Genomic DNA, 12,751 nt, shown 5'->3' on the forward strand with positions numbered 1-12,751 from the left:
CACAAAGCAAACAGCTCTGGGGCCCTGCATTTACGCTCTGGAATTGTTCCTCTGCAGCTGCTTATCCGGAGGAGGTCGGTGCTGGAGTTCCTGTGACCCCAGAGGAGCTGACAGCTCTTCTCTACAAGCCCCAGGAGGGAGAGTGGGGGGCCCATTCCAGAGATGAAGAATGTGAACGAGTAATCCGAGGGATTGAGCAGCTTCTTTCCCTTGGTATGTTTGGAGAGAAAAGGGGGAAGGATTAACAATATCAGGGAGGTGGCACAGGACTGGAGAGTGCTGGGACTTGGAATGTACTCAACTAAATTACTGAAAAGAGCCTTTTAAATTTCATATTTCAGTTTCCAAGCTAAAGTCCCTTTTTTCCTGGGGCTTCACCTGATTTCTTTCAGTGGAGCTTCCCCAGTGGGTCATATCTAAAGGTGAAAGAGCAAAACATAATTAAGCCCCTCAAACCCAACCAGCAAATCCTCCCTAAATACCCTCACCTCCAAATTTCTTGTAACTGGTTTGTAACCATTTAATAGCACACTGTGCTTTAAATTCTGCCTCTGTTTACACCCAGGACGTGTCTGTGTCCTTACTCAGTGTTGCATGTTGTGGTATTCCTGTTGTAAGTGCAAATGCCTCGTTCCTTTCAGTCAGATTGGCTGCTGGCACACAAATCTCAGAAGTGATATTTAAACAAAAAGTGCTTTTTCAAGAGCAGGAATAGATGGTACAAGAGGAGGAACCCTGCCCTGTGGGTAATGACATTCTCAGCTGTAGATCTGTGTTGCTTTTGCTGAATTCTTCGAAAGAAACCCCAGAAACCAGTAAAAGGAATCTTGGTGGAACATCCCTTGGAGGCATCTAAATCACTGTGGTCTTTTCTCTTGCAGACATTTCTAATCCCTTTGCTGTTCCAGTGGACCTTAGTGCCTATCCCATGTATTGCACTGTTGTTGCTTATCCAACTGACCTCACCACCATCAGGAGGAGGCTTGAAAACAGGTTTTATAGGTGAGTTTGGGTTTGTAGCTGACATTTATTGCATTTATTATTATTATGTGGAGCTGAATGCTGTTTAAGGTCCCTTCAGCAACTGCAGAAGATCAGATTGGCCTTGGGCAAAGTGAGTCTTCCTGAATAATAAATTCTGCTGGCCATGTTAAGGCAAAAGCTGCTGTAGCTGGATCTGGCGTGTTGGTTGAACGCCCTGAGTCTGGCTCTGTGTTGGAGGCAGAGCACGTTTGCTTTGTTTCCATCCCTGCTGCCTTTGAGCAGGGGCTTTGCTTGTATTGCAGTTGCCAGAAGGAGACTGAATGATGCTGGAAATCTCAGCTTTCCCAGTTAATTTGGGAATAAATAATGTCCTGCTCTTATTTTCCCCTCTGAAGACAACCTGTTTCTGCTTGATCTGAATTCCCAATTCCATTTTTTACCAAAGAAAAATAACATACACCTTCCTGTCCATCCCATTCCTTAAATTTTGTTTATTTTTCAGGAGAATCTCTGCTCTGATGTGGGAGGTAAGATACATTGAACACAATGCCAGGACTTTCAACGAGCCAGACAGCCCCATAGTCAAAGCAGCCAAAATTGTGACAGATGTCCTGCTCCGCTTCATTGGGTGAGTTTGGACCTCACAGACCCCACAGCTCCAATTCCTGGGATCCTTCATTGTGTTCCTTGGTTTTTGTCATTGTCCTGCAGAGATCAGAGCTGTACTGATATATTAGAAATCTACAACAAGGTGAAAGCAGAAGACCTGAGCAGTACTGATGAGGAAGAGGAGGTAAGATCATTTCCTTCCTTTTTAAAATTCAGCACATGAAAGAAATGTTGATTTTTGTTGAGTCTTTATTTTATGGGTAATTGCACTGAGTTTTGGAGATGAGGCTGTTTAGGCTCACCTGAGACAATAAGCTCCCTGAAGTAAAAATGCTTCTTGGAACTGCCTGTCTTTAATCTTGTCTCAGTACATGATGTTTTGTGGGAAGGATGAGTAATGAGGGGAGCCGGGAAGTGGAGCTGTTACTCAGTCAGAAGGACAACAGCTCTCCATTGTCAACGAGGCAGCAGAGCTGATTTCCTTATGTAATTCTGTGTCATTTCCCATCAGTTAATCCCTGGGGTGAAATGTCAGGTAGAATCCAGGGTGGATATCACTGCCTTGAGCTGCTTCCCTCTCCTGACACCTTCTTCCTCCCCTTCAGTGCAGTTTGAAATGTGCTGTAGTTCCTGTTGGCAAGTGCCCTGTGGTTGTTGCTGGCTGGTTTTTAACCCTTTTTCCATGGCTGAGGGTTTTCCAGACCTGCCTGTGTGTGATCATTCCCTTTGCCTTTAGGTGGCAGAAGTGGATGTGGATTCTGATGCTCCAGGCACTTCCTCTGGGAAGAGACGAGTGAGTGAAATTTCTGCTGTGGTCATTTTTTTTAAATTCGATTGTAAGAAAATATCTCCAGCAATCAAATTTCGATGCAGCTGATAAATATAACAAGGCTGGAGCTGAAATATTGCAGCTTCTCATGGGTTTGAGAGTTATATATGACCAGAGAAGGCAAATTTGTTTGATTTGTCTCATTTGCATATTGCTGTGCCATCAGCTCTGCTTTAATCTTCCTGGATTTCTGTTTTTAATTGGGTAATACTTTAATTGCAGAATGCTGGGAGATTAGTAGGAACTTCAAGGGAGCAATGTGAATATTGTGATACCATCTGCAATACCTGTTTCCCTGCAGGTGAGACGAAGGGTGAAGAGGCAGCCCATGAAAGCCAGTGCTGATGCTTGGAAGGAGCAGTGCCAGCAGCTCTTAAACCTGATTTATGAACGAGAGGACTCAGAGCCTTTCAGGCAGCCTGTTGATCTCTTCTCTTACCCTGTAAGTGCAGCTTCCACACCCAGAATTGTTCCTCCTTTGGCGGAACATCCATGCTGGGCATGGCTCTGTCCTCTCCCTTTATTAGCTGATGTTTTCAGGGAATTATCTGCAACAGCTCTGAAAGTAAACTAATGACTTGGGCCACTGGATGAGCACTGAGGTGATGTTAGTGCTGTGGGATTTGAGAGCTTTGATTTTTCTCTTGTATGTTCTCACAGGATTATCGAGATATTGTAGACACTCCCATGGACTTCAGCACTGTGAAAGAAACCTTGGAAGCAGGAAACTACACCAGTCCCTTGGAATTCTACAAAGATATTCGTTTAATATTCTGCAACTCTAAAGCTTACACTCCTAATAAAAAGTCTCGTGTAAGTGATAAATTTTAATGTCTGGTTTTTTAACAAAGACCTTGGCCCTACATGAATAAAATACATGAAATAAGGTCTGAAGAGCAAAGCACTGTTTGGTGTAATAAAAATAACCAGGATACACCAATTCTGTGGTTATCAACTTGCTTTGTTCTGCTCTCCCAGATGACTTCTAACATCCATTTTCATCTGGGACGATGGTACTTTTGCAGCTGTTCCTTGCAATATTTGTAACAGAAAACTGGTCACCAGTTGCTTTTATTTTTTTCAATAATTTATCCCTGTAAACAAAGTTATCAGCTTGATAACTGCACATGTTGTGGATGAGGCTACACAAAAGCAAGGCCTAGAAAGAGGACAGGAAAGTGGTTTAAAGATTTTGACATCTGGTTTACAGAAATTAGAAATGAGGACATTTTGGGTTGCTTCTCTGTAGCTCTGTAAGGGTGGTGTAAGGACAGTTCACCAGGGATGTGAACTGTGCAAAAACAAAGATGAGGAGATGTGAAATCCAATTGTTTTTCCCTCGGTATTCAAGTTATCTTAAGGCCTGCTTCCATGCTTCATGGGGATTGACAAAGGGGATTGTATTCCAGTAATCCAGAAATCATTTTCTTTCAACTCTGGAAATACTTTGTACTGTTACTAAATCCTTTTAAGAAAACACTTTCTGTTGCAAGAGTACACATGGACCATGGAAGGAAATAATCTGTAAAGAGCCTCATAGTGGAACATCAGTGTGAATTTTTCATTTGTGCTACAAAGTCTGGCCATCTCTCTGATGGTTTTTTGGTTGATCTTCAAGTTATTCAACTCTAATAAGCCTGACCATTTTTCCTCACTGCAGATTTACAGCATGACCCTTCGACTCTCTGCCTTATTTGAGAATCACATGAAAAACATCATCTCTGAGTACAAGTCAGCAATGCAATGCCAGAAGAGGAAAAGGCCTCGGTACCGAAAACGGCTGAGGAGCAGCAGCAGCTCCCCCTCAACCAGCAGAGCATCCAGGTAAAGCAGGGATGGTGATGGGGAGCCTGGCTGGCACTGCCATTCCAGAGGAATGGGTAGATGTGCTTCTGGGAATAACCAGCAGCAGTCTTGCTCATTTCCTGATGAACTTGCTCTTTTGGGAGATAAAATCATGCTCAAATTTGTAGTTTCTAATTCTGGCAAGTGAAAGATGATGTGGTTACAAGTGTTCCCTCTGGAGGAAATGAAAGATCAGTTGTCTCTTTACCTTTTAGCTGATGAAAAATGTTGTGTAACACTTCCCTGCCTTCATCTGATACGTTATCTAAGTAAACTGATGGTTTTAAAAGGGGGGATAAAACCTTGTCCCTGCAAACTCCTATATCTTTAGCAGACAGCAATGTGGTGTAACTATTTTCAGTGTTATCACACCTGGGAAGAAGGGATCACTTTGCAGGAGAAATCAGTTTTATATTTGAGTCTGTGGTGATAACAGATTTCTCTCTTTGGGGTATTCTATGTTTGCAGCCCAAAAGGGAAACAGAAGCAAGTGAAGATTCAACCTAAACCCAACCAAAATACCTCACTGCCCCTGACCAGGACTAACTCTTCAGTCTCATCTCATGGTGAGGAAATCCAGCCTTTCTCTTAGAGCAGCTTGTCTGTGCAGCTTGAGTCTTGTCCTCATGAGATACATGCAAAACCTGCCTGTTGAAGGAGCAAGGTCCTCAAATGTGTTGTCTGTAGGTTGCTTTAGCTGAGTTTGGCTGTTGGGAAGTCCTCGGGAAGGATCAGGGAATTGGGAATCTGGGTCTGGCCATGATAGGAATTATTCCAGTGACAGATGCTCAGACTTCCTGTGTATGGGCCTCTCTCCTACAGCAGTGAAGGATAATTAATTAAATTAATCCTACTTGGGGTTACACTCAGGAGGAATCTGTCTTTCCATGGCTGCAGAGCAGCTTGGTGAGGTTACCCTGACTTGAGCTGTTGACAGAACCTCCCCAGACACAGCCCTGTAAACAGCATAAAAATCACCCTGTCCCCTTGTGCTGTCCTGTCTGAAGTTTCAGATACAGCAGAAGAACCTCTGGGTTCAGCCACTGGTGAAGAGCTGGAGGGTCAACCATCTTCATCAGGCTCAAATGCACAGAGCCGGAGTGGAAATGCCATAGACCCAGGGAAAAGCAGACCAGTCAGGAGCAAATCTACACCAGTGAAACAAGGTGAGAAATAATAATTCTGTGCTGTGACTGACTGGTTTCACTAGAGATGAAAGATCTTGCTTCTGTCTGATGTTTATTGCCTCAGTGTAGCATTGTTTATATTCCTAAACCATACCAAAAAATCGAATTTACTTTGCTCCTTTTCTCTGTGGTGTCTTTTCTGAGGTGTGGAATGCAGATGATTCCATGTACATCTTAAAAAGTCCTTTAAAGCTTTAAAGTCCTTTAAAATCTTTCCAGATGGAAAACTTGATTGCTCTCAAACTCCTATAGTTCCTTCAGGAATTACAGACAGCAAACAAACCAAGAGAATCCCTATCCCAAAACCTTCACCTTTTATTAATCAAGCTGAAACCAAAGACGAAAAAAAATTTACAAAAATATTTAAATATTTTTCTCACATGCAAAACAGAAGAAGGGAAACAGTTCAGGTGTGGTAATCTGGGGGATGAGTTACTCAGTTTCCACCAGGGTGGGCACTACATGGGCATTTCCTAAACCTTGGAGCCTTTCCCAAGTCCACACTCCTGTGCTGTAGCAGTGCTGAATGCTGCAGGTGAGCTTTTCCTGTCTTAAAGAAGATATTTGATCTTCATTGTCACATTCATAACCCTGAAAACATGGAGGATTTTGGGTCCCAAGCCAGCAAGATACTTTATTGACTTTTCATTTAAGGTGTTCAGCAATCCTTGTACGCTTTCTTGTGTCATTGACTTTCTTGAGTTATGCTTTCCATTAATATTCCCTGGACTAAGCCTTTTGAGAACATTTGATAGGGAATGAATGCTGCTTGCACAGTGTTATTTATGTGTATGTATAGTTTTGAAATGGATTTTAGAGTTTTCCTGCCTTGGCACCCCAGGTAGGATTCACCTGACTGAGTTTTAGATGTTTGTGTCCAACCTGGTCACTCCAGGCTCCTGTTTTGCCTGGATCTTCACTGAATTCTTGCTCAGGAGAGTTTACAGTCATTGCTTCCAGGTAAAAACTGTGTTTACTTCAGTAGATTTTCCTCTTAGAGCACCTGCTTGTGTCCACAGCACATAAAGGGTGAGTAATTCCCAGTGGATCATTCCTGAGCACACCTCAGAGACAGCCAAAGAGAATCCCAAAGGCAACTGCAGCAAATCCCACTTTTTGTGTCCTGTTTGGCTGTGGTGTAATGCTGATGGGGTTATTTTGTTATTTTGCTTAGATCACTCTCCTGATGGGCCCCTCACCAACGGGGATGGCAGAGAACCCCGGGCAGGAGTCAAGAGGAAGCTGCTGAGCGCCTCCGAAGAGGATGAGCACCTGGAGGAGGCAGAGGAGGAGGAGGAAAAGAAGAGAGAATTAAAGGAAAAGTCTGGTTTGTCTTCATCAGAAAGTGGGGAATCGGGATCCAGCTCCAGTTCTGACAGCAGAAGTGGCTCTGATTCCGACTCGGAATCAACGTCCAGGACAGACCAGGATTACATCGACGGCGACCACGACTACAGCAAAGTTGTGCAATCCAAAAAACCCAAACGCAAAATCAAACGGAAACTCACCGGGGGCAAACGGAATTGGCAGGGCCGAGGCACAGGGAGGAGGGGCAGATGGGGCAGGTGGGGCAGGTGGAGCAGAGGGGGACGAGGGGGCAGAGGTGGAAGAGGCTGCGGCAGAGGAAGAGGTGGCGGCCGGGGAGGACGGAGAGGCCGAGGAGGCCGAGGGGCCTCGCGAGGAGCCACCAGAGCAAAACGCGCCCGGCTGGCCGACGATGAGTTTGAAAACCTCTTTGGGGGACAGTTTGGGGAGAATGTGTTCGGAGGGAGGTTCAGCCGACCCCCTCGGATCAAAACCAGGAACGAGGGCAGGAGAACTGTCCTGTACAACGACGACTCCGACAATGACAATTTTGTGCACACCGAGGATCCTTTGAACCTTGGTACTTCCAGGTCAGGCAGGGTGCGGAAAATGACAGAAAAAGCCAGGGTCAGCCATCTCATGGGATGGAATTATTGACAGATGGAAAACTTTGGAACAATTTTAAAAGAACTTCAATGGCCTTCTACTGCAGGGATTTTACCAGAAATTCTACCAAGCAAGTTGTGCGGGGACTCCACTCACGTTTCACAGTGGTGCTTTTCCATCCTGTCAGTTTGTGTTTGTTTTAAAGCTTCAGATCTCCACACTTCATTGGTCAAAACAAGCCTTAGTCATTAGGCCTTAAATTACAGAAATTCTTCCCCACACACTACGAGTTCATCACATTACAGAGGCTTCCAGCTTCTCAGTAAGAACATGACATTTTCGAGTCACGCTTATGACTTCTCTCCCTCATTTTGTTTTTGTATTATAGAAATAGCACCTTCTTACAGAGTTTTTATGTGGTTTCTGCCATAAATCCTTAGACACAGTAATAATTATAACTTTTGCACAATACACCAATCCTAAAGGCAGCTATAAAATGTTTACAGTTTCTATATTGTAAGAAGGATCTGGATTATTTTAATCTTCCCAGGCCAAACGTTGATGGAATTGTGCTGAACTGAAGTATGTTCATACTACAGTTTTGGGGGTCCTGATGTGCTTTCTATCGGTTCTTTATCCGTGTATAAGCAGTGACAAAGGGTTGGTGCCTTGTAAATATGTAGCAAACCTTTGATGTGGTGTGTCCTATGTGTGCATTAACTTTATTAAAAAGAGAATACTTGAGAAGTATGAATATCTAGACAAAAGGTGCCAAATGCAAAAGTTACTTGCATCTATTTTCTTTTTGTCCTCTCATATTTTTATAGTATTAATCGAGATTGTGCAGCTAAAGGGGTGACTTCAACATTTGAAAGGTTCCTCCTCTTCAAAGCATGATTTTTAATAGTAGCTCAGCTACCTCTTATTTACAACTACTGGAAACTGAAAAGAAAATAGATGCTGTTATTCAGAGCATGGTGAAGAGGCGAGAAGGAGCGTAGAGGGGTGGAAGTTGTGAGTAGCTGTATCTTCCTTGTGTTGCCACCATGAAAACAAATGCAGTGGTTCTCAGAGATGTTTGGGGCAGGTGGGGATTTGCTTGTGCAGAGGGGCTGCTTGGCCCCACTGCCCCGTGCTCCATGCAAATGTGGTTTGGGCCCGCCGGCCCCTCGGAGGGGCTGAGGGAGCTGTCGCCCCCCCAGACTGACTCTTGTGTCTCAAGCTTCCAGAAGAGAATTCCTGTTGCACTGTGCTCTTGTTGTCCTGGGAAATGCTGACTTGAAATCCTCTGGCAGTGGTAGTGCAGTTGGTGAGGAGATCCCTGCTCTGCCTCCTCGGTGACCTCGGCGGTGGCGTGGGCTGAGCTGGAGGTGAGCAGCCTCTTCCTTCCTTCCTGGGCTCTCCTGGAATAGATGTGGGATTCCAGTTTCCTCCCCGTGTCTGACAGTTGAGAGCCAGGTTACAGAGAGAACAGACTACAAAGTTCCAGTGGAGTTTTTTCAAGGTTTTTAGGTTTTTTTTAAGCTTTCATCCAATATCCTGAAGTTCTTCTGTGCACAGCTTGGTCAATAATTCTGGAAAACCTCAGGCAGCAAAGAGTGACCCATGTATATTCTCAGATGCAGAAGGAATTTAATTTTTGACTTTCTATATTAAGCACTAGCTATTTTATCTCGCTTTCCAAAAAAAATCCTAGATAGATGCAAAAATGACTTGAAAATAAAAAAAGCAGAGGTTTAGTTTTGTGATGGAGGAGAGTATATCCTAAATTGCTCATTAATATGAGTTTATGGTACAGTACAAAACCCACACTTTTTATTTTGTAAGGAATGTTTGGAATCAGCTGTAATCCATTGCTAGACTTGATTTGGTTTTTGATGGGGGGTGGGGAAAAAACCAAGTACAGAGGCTCTCCTAGTTCTGTGTTGGGCTTTAAAGTATAAACACCTGTCCTGTCATCTCTCTCATATATCTGTATATATATACACGCATTTATATTTATAAGAAATGTATTATTTGTTTGACTGATTGGTCTTTTTACATATGGTAACCAGGAATAGCATGTATGCATCAGTCCATAGTTGGAATCATATCCCTTAGATCAGTCCTGTGAGCTAATGTAAACACTATGGGTTCTATCCTAAAGCCTGAAAAGCTTGAAATGCAAAAGAAATGCTTTTTTCCTCTATTTCTGACTGGCCGAAAATCCACTTATTCCTTATTTATTTTGTGTAGGGGTCGGGGAGAGAGAAACCACAGGGATTCCAGAGAAATCATTTTATAAGTTGGTGTATTTTAGCAGCAATTAGAGTAAGATTAAATATGTTCTTAACTGTATCTTTTCTCTGTACTGTGAAGATACCAGTGAAGCATCACTTTGCTGTGGCGTAAGTATTACTGTGTCCCATGACTATGAGCTAGAGCAGGGGGTGCTGGGACAGCAAAATTTAGTGTAAAAATTGAAAAAAAAGCTTCTTTTTTTTGTGCATGAGAACCTTTTATAAGCATGACAAATAACTTGGGTTTAGAGCTGTTCTTTTTGCTTGGATTTGTGTCTGGATTCTTTCTCTGAGTTGGGCAGTTGATTTCTCATAGTTCTGTGGAATAATTACACTTTTGTAGGAACTTGGATGCTCTCAAATCCCAAATCCTATCAGGAGCCACTTATCGGTGTGCTAAACTTAGGATTAGCCCACCAGGTGCAGCAGAAGCAGGATTTAAAGTGATTTAAACCAACCAAAAGCTGAGCTCTGGGCAGACTGCAGAGTCAGGAATGTGCTGTCTTTCCTTGCACTCTCAACAAAAAACTCCAGACTCTGCCCAAGGAATGGGATTTAAGGTCTGATTGTGAATGGGTTCCTGGGGTGAGCAGGCAGGCCAGGAGCTCCTCAGTTCCTGCAGATGTTTGGGCATTGGTGCCTCTGTTCCCTTGAGATGTCCCACTGGCAGATCCAATCCCGACTGCTGGGGCACCTCAGGGCCCTTGGGGACACCTTGGGAAAGGCCCCAGGCCCCCACACTCCATCCTGCAGAGACAGGACTGAAATCCTGGGTGTCTTTGCTCTCAGCTTCTCCCAGCCCCAATCCACTGTCCCTGCAGCTCCCCTTTCTCTCCAGACCAGGGCATGGATGGCAGAGCTTGTTTGGCAGTAGTGAGGTGCTATTGTCTTGGACATTAAGGAAATTTTTTCATGGAAAGAGTGGTCAGGCATTGGAACAGGCTGCCCAGGGAGGTGGCAGAGTCACCATTGAAGAACTGAGCACATGTGGCCCTTGGTGGTTCAGTGGCCGGGATGGGATGTGGTTGAAGGTTGGACTTGATGATCTTGGAGCCTTTTCCAACCTTAATAATTCCATTATTCAGCCCAAACTTCACCTGCTTTTTATTTTCTCCATCACCATTTATTTTCCTCTTTGCCATGCCCCACCTCTGTCCTGTAGTTTCCTTTTATAGACTGTTTATTTATTCTCTTGGAAACTTTGGGTATCGTAATGAATTTTATTTCGGCTGCCAGGCTGTTAGGTTTAATCCAAATCTTTCTGTTGGTGCTTGAACTTGGATGGATTTGGGCAGTTTTATCCCTCCTCCCTCTTTCCATCACTCCTTTCTCCATCAGCCAAGCAGAGGCCACCCCCTAATCCCAACCACCCCCACCCTGCAGACACAAAAACTAAAAAGAATTGTGGAGAAATAATTTTTGGAGGATTTTTGGCTACTTCAAATTCTGCATCCTGTTTGCATAGTTTCATTTTCCTGGAATGTTTTCCTCAATGTCTATCTCAGCTGCTTTTCCTGTGGGGAAGCAGAAGGACTGAGTAGTTGAGAGAGCATGGAAAGGAGCTGGCACCAGAGTTTTTAATTAATTTTTAAAAATTAAAATATTTGGAGGCTCTCTTGACTCCCAAAAACAAGATGACCCTTGCAAAGCATTTGGATCTATCAGGATTGTCTCTGTGCTCCAAATAACAGAATATCAATGTAAAAAAAAATCATTTTAAATCACTAATTTTTGATAAAAACTTGATTCATTCCATCTTTGAGTGGTGAACACCAGGGAAGAGTGAACAGCTGCACGTTTGAGGATATTGTGTCCTGATATCTGGAGCGTCCTGTCATGAATTCCATGGGTTAAAAACGTCTTTGTGTGTTTACATGTCTTAATTTTATCTTTTTATTTAAAACACATCCTGCAGAATTTTATAAAGTACTGATGATTTCCTGAAGGAGCAGTTAACCCTCCAAGGCTAACTCTATATTTAATAGGTAGGGAGCTGTTGTTTTGTTCTTACAATGTGTATTATAGCAAATCCCTGCGCATGAGCGACAGAGACTTTTCAACTCTTCAATATATCCGAGGTTTACACATGGTAAAAAAACTCCTTTATGTACAGTAAGTAACAGCCTGCAAAATTTAGTCTAAAACTCGTCTTTTTTTAGTCTTAGAAATGCAAAGACCTGTTGGAAGCTTGTATATTTTTACTACGTCGTGTTCGGCCCACAGCGAACTCACACAACTGTGCTATGAATCCCTGAAAAATTTAGATTTCCAGTGGGAATTGCTGTCACAGCCTTAACTCTAGTGTTCTAAAAATGGTGCTGAAATACATTTTTGTGTGTGGATGTGGGTACCTGATCCGAGTCTGTGAGACTTCCAAGGCAAACCAAGCACTTGGAGTTACTACTGCTGGTAGTAACTGCAGCCATGCTGGGGAGCTGGCAAATGTGTAAATAGTTGGGAAATAATTCCACCAGTGGGAAATCAGGAGCAGTTCCTGGGTTTGGGGGTTTTCACTGGCAAGCATTGCGGATCTTGCTGGGTTTGGGGTCTGTGAGGAGCTGTTTGGGAGGCAGGGGGGTGAAATCCTGCCGGAATATTCACAGGTAAAATCCAAATCTGCCATTTCTCTTCCTAAAATTCTTCCTCAGAGAGTGGTGGCTGCTCGGGTGTGTTCAGAACTCAATGTCTGAGGATTATTTTTCTGTAGAAATACTAATTCAGGCTCTTCATTCCTCCATGAGTCATTAGAGCAGATTTCATGTAGAAATACCACTTGATGTGAGAGCAAAATTCACATGATTTAGGCTCTCCAGGTCGTGTTCTAGATTTAAAATACTCCAAAAATGCACAAAATTATTAGAATTATGTCTACTTTCTATATTATTTTTTTCAGGTGATATTTATGCCCATATCTTCACATCCGCTATCTCAGGTCCCTTTAATGAATACTTCAGGGATTTTGATGCCACATGTTGGCAGACCAAATGTAATATTTATATGCAATGAGCTGTTAGTTTTTTGTATTGTACAAATGTAAATTTGTAAAGATTTTTTTCTAGAGTTTTTTTGAAGTCACTGATGTAATCTAGGATGTTTCATTTTCCAGC

The 12,751-nt window shown here is 43.2% G+C and overlaps 1 protein-coding gene across 1 annotated transcript in view; it reads left to right on the forward strand.

Moving 5' to 3' along the window:
• The window catches only part of BRWD3 (bromodomain and WD repeat domain containing 3), a 50,352-nt gene extending 37,601 nt beyond the window's left edge, over window positions 1-12,751 (forward strand). The window contains exons 30-40 of the mRNA XM_030967315.1: window positions 58-213; window positions 882-1,002; window positions 1,487-1,612; window positions 1,696-1,777; window positions 2,330-2,386; window positions 2,724-2,864; window positions 3,083-3,235; window positions 4,083-4,246; window positions 4,736-4,833; window positions 5,275-5,433; window positions 6,629-12,751. Of these exons, the coding sequence (XP_030823175.1) occupies window positions 58-213; window positions 882-1,002; window positions 1,487-1,612; window positions 1,696-1,777; window positions 2,330-2,386; window positions 2,724-2,864; window positions 3,083-3,235; window positions 4,083-4,246; window positions 4,736-4,833; window positions 5,275-5,433; window positions 6,629-7,416 (2,045 nt within the window). The 3' untranslated portion in view covers window positions 7,417-12,751. The remainder of the gene's footprint in view (window positions 1-57; window positions 214-881; window positions 1,003-1,486; window positions 1,613-1,695; window positions 1,778-2,329; window positions 2,387-2,723; window positions 2,865-3,082; window positions 3,236-4,082; window positions 4,247-4,735; window positions 4,834-5,274; window positions 5,434-6,628) is intronic.

This window comes from Camarhynchus parvulus, chromosome 4A (genome assembly GCF_901933205.1).
Source record: "Camarhynchus parvulus chromosome 4A, STF_HiC, whole genome shotgun sequence".
In the NCBI taxonomy this organism is placed as follows: Eukaryota; Metazoa; Chordata; class Aves; order Passeriformes; family Thraupidae; genus Camarhynchus; species Camarhynchus parvulus.